Source organism: Vigna unguiculata, chromosome 5 (genome assembly GCF_037176805.1).
Source record: "Vigna unguiculata cultivar grain cowpea cultivar isolate G323 ecotype 2 chromosome 5, ASM3717680v1, whole genome shotgun sequence".
NCBI lineage: Eukaryota > Viridiplantae > Streptophyta > Magnoliopsida > Fabales > Fabaceae > Vigna > Vigna unguiculata.
The window spans coordinates 415,482-429,394 of record NC_140796.1 but is presented as its reverse complement, the minus strand read 5'-3'; the positions used below and the strand labels follow the sequence as shown (position 1 = coordinate 429,394).

Here is a 13,913-nt window from a genome sequence, read left to right as displayed (position 1 = left end):
TTTTGTAAAATTAGACAAATTTGACAAAAAGATTGTTTTTTTCAAAATATTCCTTGTGCATTTTCTTGATTAACGTAATAATAAATTAGATAGCTAGTGCTATAATTTTTAATAAAATGCATCATTTCTATGCTCCATTGTTACCATAAAAAAAATTCTATGCTCCATCAATAACGTACCTTGCTCACGACTGAAAACTAGGATATATAATGTACCTTTAACTACAAACAACATCCTGCGTGTCGTAATAAATTTTTAAATTACCGGATTCTCGATATCAAATATCAACTGAATTTTCTATTCCCATTAAAGAATGACTGAGAAGATGCCGAAAAAGGAACTTACATTTCTATCAGAAAAGTAGAATGTTCAGAATTTGCTTATTTCACAATTGACTAACATGATTTGACCCATAAAGCATCATAAGTCTAAATCTTATTTCTGCTTCCATTTCTAACTCACATTTCCATCCTTTTTTCGTCTTTTTTATTTCAGATATTAAAGAATTCTAAATTATTATAATTTAGATTTTTGGATCGTCAAACTTTAAAATATATACTGTTATGTAAAATCTAGAGTACATTTTTTAATTTAAAACTGTATTATGAATTTTACATATATTTATAAATTTCTGAATTAAATGATCTCGAATATGCTTTTAAATTATATTATAAACTTAAATTACACAATTTGGAAACATATGAATTATAAAACTTTTAAATTATGCAATTTAAAAACACATTTTGGATTGTATAAATTAAAATATGTAATTCAAATTACATTAATTCAGAATATATTTTTGAACATGATCTCGAAATTCTAGAATGAAAATTTCAAAATAGGATTTTCTAAAAATGTAAAATTTATTTTGAAATAAGCTTTTACATAACTGAATTTCTAGATCAAAATTTTCAGAATGTCTTCCAAATCGAATTTTGTTCAGAATAAATCTTCTAAAACAAGCTTTTCGGACATTTGAAATATGTTCTGTAAAGAACTTTCCGAAACAAAATAAGTTACTGAAATAAAATGGAGGTGCAGGAAGCAAAATACCATATAAGACGCCAACCCGGCCCAGACTCATGGGACACCAAAAAAGGCGTAGCCATTACCCTATTCTATTCAGTGTTATTCCCCCACTGAACACTCTCTTTGGTCGCTTGGAAATGGTATGCTTAAGCATTTACTGAGAGTGAGAGCGATAGCAACAACAGTATCTTCTTCACCTAAAATATCTTCTCAACTTCCAATTCCACTTGCTTTCACATTCGCATTCTCTCTATCATCTTCTACCATGGCCGCCACCGATGACTCCCTCCGCAAATCCCTTGCCGACAAGCAAGCCGCCGTCGACGCGCAGGGCAACGCCGTCCGCGCTCTCAAGGCAGCGGGCGCCCCCAAGCCGGATATCGACGCCGCCATCGAAACCCTAAATGCGCTCAAGCTGGAGAAAACGTCCATCGAACGCTCCCTCATCGGCGGTTCCGATACCCGCGAGGCGTTCAGGCAGGCTGTGGTGAACACCCTGGAGCGTCGCCTGTTCTACATCCCGTCGTTCAAGATCTACCGCGGCGTCGCCGGCCTCTTCGACTACGGTCCCCCCGGCTGCGCCGTGAAATCGAACGTCCTCTCATTCTGGCGGCAGCATTTCGTTCTGGAAGAGAACATGCTCGAGGTGGATTGCCCCTGCGTCACCCCCGAAGTCGTTCTCAAAGCCTCGGGACACGTGGACAAGTTCACCGATCTTATGGTAAAGGACGAGAAGACCGGCACGTGCTACCGCGCCGATCACTTGCTCAAGGATTTCTGCAACGAGAAGCTTCAGCGTGATCTCGCCTTGTCCTCTGACAAGGTTTCGGAGCTGAAGCAAGTGCTTGCCACGTTGGATGATCTCTCTGCAGAGGAGCTTGGCGCTAAGATTAAGGAGTATGAGATTGTTGCTCCTGAGACAAAGAACGCGCTCTCTGACCCTTACCCTTTCAATTTGATGTTTCAGACTTCCATTGGCCCCTCTGGGTTGAGCCCTGGGTTCATGAGACCTGAAACTGCGCAGGGCATCTTCGTGAACTTTAAGGATTTGTATTATTACAATGGGAACAAGCTGCCTTTTGCCGCGGCGCAGATTGGTCAGGCGTTTAGGAATGAGGTGAGGGTGTTTTGATGTTGCTGTTGTTGGTTTGTTTTGATTAGTTTAATTTTGATACATTCTAAATTGAAAATTAAGGTCCTTTTAGATAAGGTTTTCCACCCTACTGCACAAGAGGAGCAAATGTGAAAGTTAAGATAAATAAGGTTTTTCCAGAAACTAATTCTAGTGTATCGGAAATTAATTTCATTCTTTGTTTTTACGTTAGTGTTTATGGAAAACTTTATCTGAGCAAAACATAAGCTTCTAATCCCTTGAAAGTCGTAATATTTAATACTAAGACTGTCTGTAATTGCACGACATGTGGCAATGTAAAATTCTTTACTCTTCTGGGATGTGGAATGAACATGGGTTTATATGGTTTTTGTGTGTGTAGATATCTCCACGGCAAGGACTTCTCAGAGTGCGCGAATTCACATTGGCTGAGATTGAGCACTTTGTTGACCCTCAAGACAAGTCTCATCCTAAGTACGCTGAGGTTGCCGACTTGGAGTTCTTGATGTTCCCGAGGGAGCAGCAAATGTCTGCACAGTCTGCCAAGAGGATTCCTCTTCGTGATGCTGTTTCAAAGGTTCGTTTTGGTTTAATGTTTGAAGTTGTCATGGTGGTTTTTGAGCTTCTGTTCTTGTTCTGCATTTTTATGGCGTGTTCTTATTAGGGAATTGTCAATAACGAGACTCTTGGTTATTTCATTGGGAGAGTGTATCTTTTCTTGACGCGTCTTGGTATAGACAAGGAGCGATTGAGGTTTAGGCAACATCTTGCAAATGAGATGGCCCACTATGCTGCTGATTGTTGGGATGCCGAGATTGAATGCTCCTATGGATGGATTGAGTGTGTTGGAATTGCTGATAGATCTGCATATGATTTGCGTGCTCACACGGTAACCACTTTGTCTAACTCTAGGCAATGTTTTCTTTAAATACTATTGTAGTTCACAGTGTTTTCTTTATTATCTTTAAATACTATCTGTTGCTATAATTCAGGGTTGATGGCGTTTATATATCATATTTAATAACCTAAATGTTGACATTTAGGTTTTGTTATACAAAAAACAAGTTGTCCTTTTATTGAAATCTCCCGGTTCTTTTTTCTTCATCACTTGACCATCTCTTTAAGTTTAGTTTCTAATTTTGCTAAAAATTAATACTTTCACTTAAAATTAAATTGCATTGACATTGACTATATACTGATGAGGTAAAAATGTATTTAATATTGAAGCAGAAAATAATTATAGCCTTATGAGAGTTTCTTCATTTTCATAATGCCCAATTTTGATATCGCAGGATAAAAGTGGTGTTGCTCTAGTGGCTCAAGAAAAATTTTCAGAACCTAAGGAAGTGGAGGTACTGTTTAATGCTGAAGTTGTTGTTTCTCTTATGCACATCTATGTAGCAAAAACACAAACACTAACAATGCGACACTTATAATCTCTAAAATGTAGGACACAGCGCCATGGATATACACACACACACACATGTTAATGAATTATTTAAATTGATAATCAAGATTTATATATTCAGTCATCTATAATAGAAGTTAGTTAAATATAACAATCTGAACTTATTGTTACCTAATACAAAAGTAATAATCTACCCATCTAATGTTAAAAAATGAAAAGAGAATCTGATCATCATTAGAAAAAAAAACACACTCTAGCTGAGATTCATATAAAGACAGATTAACCACTTCAAAAATGTCACATTATATAAAGATATGGTACAATAATAAATGAAAATGTTCCTAATAATACATATATAATCTAAACCTTCCTGGTTATATAGGATATGCTACTTATTTTTATAATTATAATACAAAGTTACATTATGTCTGACCTTATGAATGCTATGCTTGAAATATTTTTTAACTCGCATACTTCACCAATATGCGATATGTCTCGGAGGCAGGAACAACATTGAGAAGGCATGTCAGAGCTTCATAGTTTGATATACATGACTTGTCCCTTCAACTTAATGCACAACCCTAAAGAGTATTTTGGCCATCATTGATCAAGTTACTTTTCATTGTTTCAGAAATTGGTTATAACTCCAGTGAAAAAAGAGTTGGGTCTGGCATTCAAGGGAAACCAGAGGATGGTGGTTGAAGCACTTGAGGTAATTGATGCTGTTATCTTGTGTGCGTGTTTAATAGTTCCATGAGTCTTTTTCAAGAGCTGTTTTCATTACTTGATTCTCCAAATCTTCTCTGCAGGCAATGCCTGAGAAAGAAGCTTTGGATATGAAGGCTGCTCTTGAGTCAAAGGGGGAGGTGGAGTTTGAAGTGTGTACACTTGGGAAAAATGTGACTATTAAGAAGAATATGGTCACCATTCAAAAGGAGATAAAGAAAGAGCACCAGCGAGTTTTTACACCGTCTGTGATTGAACCATCATTTGGGATTGGACGGATAATTTATTGCCTCTTTGAGCACATGTTCTACACAAGGCCAAGCAAAGCCGGTGATGAACAGTTAAATGTATTTCGCTTCCCTCCACTTGTAGCTCCAATTAAGTGTACAGTTTTCCCACTGGTTCAGAATCAGAAGTATGAGGAGGTTGCTAAACTCATTTCCAAGTCATTAACTGCTGCGGGAATTTCACATAAGATTGACACTACAGGTATGTGGGTGACGTTCTCTTTAATATGTAAAATATACTTCCAGTTGATAATGTAAAAATATTGTAGGTTAACAGTTTACACTGAATGATTGAATAAATACATATAAAATGAAGTTAATTAGGATACAAAGCGGATAGTTTTTAGAATTTGGGCCCTGGAAGATTAGAGATCCTTCATTCTTACAAATGCAAAATGAAACAGAGAGAGAGAGAGAGAACATAGTTATTCGATTAAAGCTTCTCAATTTCAATTTATGGCTTCCAAGTTAATCCTCTCTTTAAGGGACAATATACCCACACTAAGCACAAGAAAACTCCAAAGCTTCACAAATCGGTTTTTGAGCTAATTAAACCTTAAAATTATGTACTACAACAACATAATAGCTACTCAGCCAAATTGATCGAGGGCACACCCTGTGTCCCTAAATTAGCTGTCAAACTATGTTTTACTCTAATTTCTTTTTCAAAATTAGAAATGCCACACTTTTTGTGAGGGACTGAGGATCTTGTTCGTAAACGTCAATCTTTTTTGCTTCTAAAACTATTATAAGTATGCTTCTCAAAAGTGAAATAATTTGAAAGCTGAAGGAATGTCCTCATTCACGGGATAATGCTACAGTCACCAATATAACATTAATCTCGATTTTGTAATTCTCAAGGTAGATTTTTTTTTCCATACTCACCTTTGTTGTTTCTTTTTTTCCTTTTTGTGCAAAGCTTTTGCTTTAGGCTGGGTGGAAGTTTGGTCTTTGGCGTCTGTTTGAAAGTTTTTTTCTTAAATTAATGCGTCTTGCATTCATAATGTATCCCAACTTTGTTGTTATAAAACCCAAATACTAATTTATATTTTTGTTTATGAAGTCGTTAATATCTTCTAAAATTTTCTTTAGGTACATCAATTGGAAAACGATATGCAAGAACAGATGAACTTGGCGTGCCATTTGCTATCACTGTAGATTCAACATCATCAGTGACTATTCGGGAGAGGGACAGTAAGGATCAAGTTCGTGTTGATGTGGAAAAAGCTGCCATTGTTGTTAAGGAGGTAACTGATGGCCATAGGACATGGGAAGATGTGTGGTCAACCTTCCCTCATCACTCTTCTACATCTGCAGATGATTGAATTTTAATAGTCGCCATCTAGGTTCAGATATTATAGTTTTTTGTTGCCAAATTTTGTGTTGTTTTTGAGCTCTGAATCAAACTACAGGGATGTTACAGATTGTCAACTAGATACCTCTTTCTTTGGTTAAATGTTTCTGCAATATTTGCAGTTGTTTGTAGTCAATAGATAAATGCTTTTTTGACAAAATTCTGATTTCTAATTGCTTCTTGGGGTTTTCTCACATGATACTTCATACCTTATGCTACATGGCTTAACCTAGAAATGATATATGTTTTAATTGGGTTTTATCTGAAATTGTTCTAATATTAAGTTAAGCACATGCAAGTGATTTCATCTTAAAGTCAAAAGAATTCTGTACTTGGTACTGTTTTTGTATCTCGTCACTTTAAAACCTTTAACTCTGGGTTGTACTTCGCTATCCGGGCCCAAACATGGTCATAAAATTCGTAAAATAGCTGCGACCTATTTTGTTTTTTATATATAGTATTTATATTAAAATCAATATATTAATTTTTAATAAAACAACTTAGTTTTAGCATCTTAAAGAATTTTTGCATATTAAGTTTATATCAGTTTTATGAACTTCAAACTTAAGATGCAAATGAACTGAAATTATATGAAGAACAATATGGATGGATAGTGGCAAAATGTAGTCAAAGCAAATATGAATACTTGGGAGTACTTTTTTATTATAAAGAAATTATTTTATTCTTTAATATTTAGTGGTATTTTTAAACAAAAAAAATTATTTTACCAATTTTATTTTTTAAGTTTTTTTTTTTTTAATTTAACAATTCTTTAAAGCATGATAAAAATTTTATCTACAAAATAAATATATAAATAAAATATTTATATTTACCGTTATAGTTATAATTTTATTATTTTTTGTTATAAAATAGTAAATATGTGCTTTCATAACGACAATTTATTATTAATCAATAAAAGAATTATAAAATTTCTAGTTAACCCACTTTCAGAAAAATTGAAAGGCTGTGCTACTTGGCAACCTTTATCCTTTCGTTGGGATAGGAATAATTTGTCAATAACTTGAACCACTTTTCGACCACAAGAAAGCCCAACGAGATATATTATCACTTACAAGTGATTGTTAGATAGCCCAAAAAGTGATTGGAGGCAAAAAGATAAGACCCAATAAGGTTTTGCTTTTCAGACACTTTTTATCTTTATCATTTTTTTTTGTCTACATACTTCGCATTTTCCATATTTATTTTCATTTAAGGTTTTGATTGGGCGCCACGAAATCTTTATTCTATGACGATAAGTGTAAACAATCATCAAAAGAGAAAGTGAAGATGATTTGCAAGAACAAACTTGAATTCCCGGTCCACACTTATCCACTAATGCTTCTGGTCGCACGAATGATTTGTTTCCTTTTCTGTTAATTCCGTAATCCAAGTATCAAATAAACAAAGACTTGCACACAATCTTTCTAATCTTCTCAAACCATACACCGCAATTATCTTCTGAGATTAGTTACCTTGCGCATTAAGTATTAAGCTATTTGGATTACACAAACGAACACAAGCGCATAACCTGTATATGCAAAAAATAGCATTTCTAGGCTAATAGTAACAATAAAAAAATATATAAACTAACTGATACATTGATATCGTAGTCCAATGCTTACTCTATGATTTCAAAGATATAGAGTAAAAGTACACATTATATGGCAGTCTTACTATAAACAAAAAGCTGCTCTATATAATCATAGAAAGGTTTCCCCATCAAGAAATGTAGCTAACACTAAAATATATTTTCGTGGTGCATGCAGGTAACGCCAGCAAGAGACGAGAGGAACATGAATATGATTTCCCCAACAAAACTTTGATAATGATAATGAACACCGCATGGTACTTGTTCCTTCAAGACGCACTCCAACATGTCTCACTGTCTTCACCGTATATAAACTTTATACCATGTGTATGTGTCTGTCTCTCTTCATGTACCAACTCCAATTAGCTTCAACTGTGATGGAAAATGTGAACAATATAATCTTAATCTTGCATGTGAATAACTGATTAAAATCAAACAGGAGTAGGACAAAGAATTTACAATGTTATTGCCTGGCTTCCCCCAGTAAAATCCTTGGAGGAAAATTGGAAATACATTGCAAGCTGCTAGGACATAAATCATCAAGGCATGCATGCCCATCCATTCCAAGAAAATAGTCATTCGTCTATAGCCACACACGTCAACCTGCAAGGAGAGGGAACCAAAACTAAGAATTTGACCACAAAAAGATTGAAGTGCGATAAACACAAAGAAACAAAAAATCTAACCATTAAGTATATTCCGACAAAGAGGATGCCTGCAGCACCAGCAGTGACGCACATGTAACTGAGGGAATAGAGAACCTTATTTATATGCATTCCTACAACAAGAACCACGTCAGTATCTACACACAGCATAAATGCCTGCGGAAAAATGGTCTTGTGCAAGAAATAGGTAATATGAGTGCATACCAAATAAATCCAACGTAAGGCCAAAAACTACAAGACAAGAGGTTGGGATCATCCAATATATGGTTCTAACTCTGTGGTCCTGCATGCAGCAGCAAGGAAACAACCGAGTAACTTACATGTTACAAGCAAAACAGCATAAAGATAATACAGAGCAAGTATTACATTACCTTAAAATGGACAATAATATGTCCATAGTGCAACCCAACCAAGCAAGTGACAATAGCCATCACTGAACTATAATGCCACAAAATAGATACAAAATTAGGGAATCAAAGAATAACAAACATTCTTATGAACTAAATTTATAGCAACCATTTTTATTAACTAAATTTCACATTCAAATATCGCTGAGACTGACATAATGAGTTCACCTTAAGAGTCCTTCGGGATCAAAAGGAGCCTGACACCAAGCAGGAGCACCAGGAGGCAATGGTCCATAGTCGGGAGAATTAATGCTGCATTCCTATGGATAATGATAAAAGGAAAACAATGTAAAATATTTAAAAGTTAGAAGTAAAATTAACTAGCATATTGGATTGGAAAAAATAAGACCAGAGAGGATCATACAGGCATCCGTGCATATATTGGTCTCCTGTACAAATGTTGTATACCCAATACCGTTCTATCAATCATGCCAACTACGTTGCATGCTGGTCCAGTGTCACCCCTTACTCCACATTTAACCTAACAAATCACATTTATTTCGTTTAAAACCAATACTAGAAGTTAAATTCATTCGAGTAAACTTAAAGCAATACAAGACATCAATACTCACAGAAAATGTCTTAGGCTCTGAAGAAGGTTCTGTTTGAATTTGATACTCCCAATCAGGAACGTACAATCCATATAACAAGCAAAGATAAACGAAAGAAATTACCAAAGCCACATACCTGTTACAGTCAAACAGATTCGAGAAACAGGTTAAATAAAAAAGTAAAAGCACGGGCATGGTTGAAAAAAAAAAAACAAGACAAGTCTCACTAAAAAGAAATTGAGAAACAGATTCAATGGAGAAACATCAACATTAACAATGAACACAAAAATTCATTCCCAACAAAATATGGTTGAGAAAAAATAAATTTGAACATTACTGCAAATCAAATGTCATGCTAGGCACAAAATTGATAAATAATTTTAGAAAAATGAAGTACATGCTAATGTGTTCCACAAAGTTTGAAAAGTTGTATTGTTGTGCTATCAAATGTCAAGTAAAAAAGTTCAGAAGCTTACCACTGGTATCGATACTTCCTTAGGAAGGATGGTCCAGAATTAACAGTATCATCACTCTTGAGCCAAATTTCACACAGTGCAGCGACCAAATAAGCTAATGCAATTCTCTGACATTCGATGAAAAAAAATAGGGAATGATAATTAATACGGAAAAAATATAGAAAGAGACGGAAATTTTGCTGACGATCTTCAACTTTTTGGACAGTTAGTTGTTTTAAAAATTTGTGTCAAAATTTCTTGAGCGCACACAAAATTTACAGCTGACACTTAGACCTGAAGTTTTCTCCTCAACAACCAATCACAAGGACAGGCAAAGTAAACCCTGGCAGAGAGAGCATACCTGCAGTATTCCCATCCACCTTATCTGTTTAATATCCACTCCATATGTCAGATCGTTCACACGATGGAAATAACCTCCTGCAGAAGGTCAATAATATTAGATATGTGAAAGAGATATGTAACATACATATTACATAAACGAGGTTATCAACAAAAGCACTATTATGTTTCAACATTCAATCTTTTTAGCCTGACATCCATTAAAAACAACATGCTAAAAAAGCTTAAAATTTAGTCAATAATACCTTGAAGAAAAAGGCCTAACACAAGAAGTTTTAGAGCCCGTAAACCTGCTTTTCTTGATGCATCGACTCTGCAAGACAGTTTCTGTTGAAGAAAAAAATGGAAAAATTAATATAGAATATCTGTCACTAAAGTTTCACAACAAATTCTAGTTCTATTTTAAATCTAGATCGTAGAAGTGCAAGAAATTTGGCAACGCTATCACTTCTTTTTACAATTCATTGTTGAGGTAACAATTACAATTGCATACCTTGTATGTGAGAGCGAGGGAAACACCAACAATAAATAGGAAAAACGGCATGACATAATCAGCTAGTGTTAAACCATTCCATGGGGAATGATTAAGCGCTGGAATGAGTCCACCGGCATCATCAACTAGTATCATCAGCTGTGCATCGAAATATGATAATTTCAGTAAAAAATTGTCAAAGATGAAAAATAAATAAATAAATAAAAACAAATTGTCCGTCTGATATTAAGACATCTCCTGAATTTCTAAAACATACAATTCCATTTGGCCTAAAAATGAAATACCAAAGGTCCAGTGGGATTCCAATCCGCTAGATATTCAGAGATTAATGAATTCTAAGATTTTAGTTACATTACACCTTCATCTTTCATCAAAGATCCAATCGTTTGGTCATGCTCACCAGAAAACAACACAACTTACATTATCTCATGCGTGCACCAAACACCGTATGACTAAATAAGACAGCTGATCTTATTCGGTCCAATTTCATCAGGTGCACCAAACAATGTTTAAAGTCTAAAAAAGTATCGTATGGGAAATAATTACTGATACAAATGTCTAATAGAGTTTATTGAAACAAAATTCATGTAAGTAATGATCATCTTAGACTTCTTAGTCGGTGATGCATAGTTGCCAACAACATTGGATATGCATGTAACTTGTAACACGTACAATGATCCAGTGTATCATGCTGTTTTCCAAAGCGAATGGCAAACATTGCGTTTCTTCGTCATCACCAATTCAAAAAAGTAATACAAAAGTAGGTCATAGTGGTGACCAGTCAGTATTACATCTAACCGATTGCACGTTATGCTGCCACCACCAATCTTTGCATGATGCATCAGTAACTTAAAATAATCAAGACAACCAATCGGAAATTTCTAATTATCCTAATCCATTTACAATAGTTTATTTTTGTGGCCTCGGTTAGAACTACCGTATCAAGTCATGCTTGAAAAGTGGTGAAAGAAACTTAGGTCAAATCAGAAATTATACACATAAAAACTGACGTTCACTACTGTCAAACGGTTTTTGGAGAGGCCAAACATCAGTTTGACTAATAACATATCTTTATCTCCGTTAAGAATATCAAGAATTTTTTATGTAATTATGATTGAAGTGTAAAGGAGGTTGAGAACCAAAACAAGTACTTTTATTCTCATTAAGGAATCAATTAAGAACTAAGAATCTTTTCTTCTACAATTAAACCTGTATATATTCAATGACATAAAAGCAAAAATAAATAATCAGGGCCGTTACAAGACATGAAGGGTGTTGGGACATACAATTTATTTCTCCAATCAACAATCAAGAATTGGAAAAACTAACTTTTGCCCTAAAATCTTCTCGAGGGGAAGAAGGATGAAAATAAAAACGTATTAAGAATATGAAACGGAAATAAAAATTCATTTAAGACGCCATAATATATACGGGAATAAAAATGGTAGAAGAAAATAAAAAAGTGAGTGTATTATAATTATAATCAGAGAATAAAATGGAAATTATTCGAAAGGGCAAGTAGCCGTAAAGTTGTTAAAGTAAACTGCTCCCAGAAGAGAAAGTAAAGAGAAATAACCCAAAGTCCCCAAAATCGGTGGGGGTCAAAACAAATAGTTTATAATTAGGAATGCAACTTGAGATAAGAGAATAAAAAAATGTATAAAATAAGAGAAAAAAGTGGGGAAATGTTGGTTTGGGTTAAAAGTAAAATAGGAGAATATTGAGGAATTTGATAAAAATGGGAGAAAGTAGCCGTAGTGCTATTTATATGGACGGCTTTCCAAATGACAAGAGATGAGTAACAGACCATCTCTCCAAATGGCACCAAACAAACAAACAAACAAACGCAATTCGTTTCTTCAAAGTAAAGCAACATTGCTTTAACACGTGCACAACCTTTGCATTGCAATTTCGATTCTCAGCGATGCCAAATTAAAGCCATCACAGAAAAAAAAAATATCATCAAGAATCTCTCCTTTCAATCAATCAACCTTTGCTCCCCTCCAATCATAACAACCATTAAAAAATTTTAATCAAGCACCGCTGAGTCACCACAAATTAGTGATTATCGGTGCGCATTGCGCATTGCGCAACTACAATCCCTAACCTCCACTCTTTAAAAATCGAACAAGAAAGGAAAGAAAAGAGAAAGGACCGAAACGACGTCGTTTGTCCCTTCCCAAAATTGCGAGGAAGGAAGCCTCCCAGGGTATTCCGTGACTGTTATGTTTCTCGTAACACATTTTGAAAGGCGTAACTAAATTCCTAATTAAGAATTAATCACGTATCAAACTCAAAAAGAAACGGAGATAAGTTGGGTCCCACACCCACCGCGAAATCTAGGGGCTAACTTAAAAAAAAAAATCAACCTAAACATGACAGATTAAGTGATTAACATAACAGCTAAAACAAATCTACCAAAAAAAAACAAAACAAACGCTTATTTTCTCAACAGTAAAATAAAATAAAAATAAAAAAATAAAAAAATAAAAAAGCACGCAGAGGATGAGAGTGATTACCGCAACGGTGAGTCCGCGAAAAACGTCGAGGGAAACTAGACGCGGAGGTTTTGCCACAGTCTGTGGTTGATTCCTGGAGGAGGTAGATAGTTGTTCCTGAACGTTGTGAATGTTAAGCGGAGTGGTTTCGGCAATGGTGGAAGAAAGAGTTTGAGATCTTGATTCAGAGATCTGGCTATGGGGAAGTGCCATCTCCACGTCATCTTCATCATCCTCAAAGTTCTTGATAGCCTCGTAACTCGCCATCTCCCTGATTAGCAATGCTTCTTCTTGTTCTTCCTCTTCTCTCTTGCTATCATCTATTTATACACACATCTACATGTATATTCCAATCAATGAAAAATAATAATAAAAATAATAACAAAAAATAATAATAATAAATAATTTATTAAAAGAATCCCTCTTTCTGACTGAGTGAAGAAAGGAAGAGAGAAAGGTTCTCTTACTTGCAGAAACAATGCACGCATCAGTTGAAGGAGTCTTCTTCTTCCTCTTCTATTTCTTCTTCCTCCCTTCCTTCTACTCTTCCCTCAACTTCTTCTGTCTCCGTTGCCTTCGTCTTTTTCCCTTCTCCCTCGTTTTTATAGCCAATTTCAACAACACACACAAATTTTTGATATTTTCCGTCTCTTATTCCTCTATTTATTATTTATTTTAAATTCTATAAATTTTAACATAATAATATATATATCATATGTGCCCCTTAAAAAAAAAGCTTTCCTCGGATAAGATTGTGTAACTCCTTTTTAAAATTAAAAAAAAAAACAAAAAAAAAAGTTCACTGCTGCACTGAATCTGTTTCAATTCTTTTTCAAAATATAATAATAAAATAATGCACTGGTAATTAATTAATATTACCCCCTTAATTTGCTTCTATATTAATTTAAAGTATAATAAATAGCATATGAATTTATTATTAGTTGATGTGCGTGCCACACTAACCATTAACCATTAACCAAA

At 34.7% G+C, this 13,913-nt stretch overlaps 2 protein-coding genes across 2 annotated transcripts; one reads left to right on the top strand and one right to left on the bottom strand.

The window, feature by feature from the left end:
• Nucleotides 1-1,135: 1,135 nt before the first annotated feature.
• Nucleotides 1,136-6,075, top strand: LOC114184938 (glycyl-tRNA synthetase / glycine-tRNA ligase). The gene is made up of 7 exons (XM_028072353.2): nt 1,136-2,146; nt 2,523-2,717; nt 2,805-3,029; nt 3,433-3,492; nt 4,180-4,260; nt 4,358-4,763; nt 5,654-6,075. Exons 1-7 carry the CDS (start codon nt 1,172-1,174, stop codon nt 5,884-5,886), a joined length of 2,175 nt encoding a protein of 724 aa, XP_027928154.2. The 5' UTR covers nt 1,136-1,171; the 3' UTR covers nt 5,887-6,075.
• A 1,404-nt stretch (nt 6,076-7,479) lies between these two features.
• LOC114186250 (heparan-alpha-glucosaminide N-acetyltransferase-like protein (DUF1624)) lies at nt 7,480-13,570 on the bottom strand. The gene is made up of 14 exons (XM_028074293.2): nt 13,400-13,570; nt 12,954-13,268; nt 10,435-10,572; nt 10,187-10,268; nt 9,943-10,019; nt 9,603-9,709; nt 9,148-9,262; nt 8,940-9,056; nt 8,744-8,835; nt 8,540-8,606; nt 8,373-8,451; nt 8,190-8,281; nt 7,963-8,106; nt 7,480-7,875 (listed from the first exon to the last, which is right to left on the bottom strand). Exons 2-14 carry the CDS (start codon nt 13,197-13,199, stop codon nt 7,849-7,851), a joined length of 1,383 nt encoding a protein of 460 aa, XP_027930094.1. The 5' UTR covers nt 13,200-13,268; nt 13,400-13,570; the 3' UTR covers nt 7,480-7,848.
• Nucleotides 13,571-13,913: the final 343 nt, after the last annotated feature.

Excerpts from the sequence above, each read along its gene's own strand:
- LOC114184938 (XM_028072353.2), top strand. The coding sequence starts at position 1,172 with ATGCTTAAGCATTTACTGAGAGTGAGAGCGATAGCAACAACAGTATCT. Across the intron at positions 2,147-2,522 it reads GTCAGGCGTTTAGGAATGAG|ATATCTCCACGGCAAGGACT; the intron begins GTGAGGGTGTTT and ends TTGTGTGTGTAG. Across the intron at positions 4,261-4,357 it reads TGGTGGTTGAAGCACTTGAG|GCAATGCCTGAGAAAGAAGC; the intron begins GTAATTGATGCT and ends TCTTCTCTGCAG.
- LOC114186250 (XM_028074293.2), bottom strand. The coding sequence starts at position 13,199 with ATGGCGAGTTACGAGGCTATCAAGAACTTTGAGGATGATGAAGATGAC. Across the intron at positions 9,710-9,942 it reads GGTGGATGGGAATACTGCAG|AGAATTGCATTAGCTTATTT; the intron begins GTATGCTCTCTC and ends ATCGAATGTCAG. Across the intron at positions 8,282-8,372 it reads CCTTACGTTGGATTTATTTG|GAATGCATATAAATAAGGTT; the intron begins GTATGCACTCAT and ends TTCTTGTTGTAG.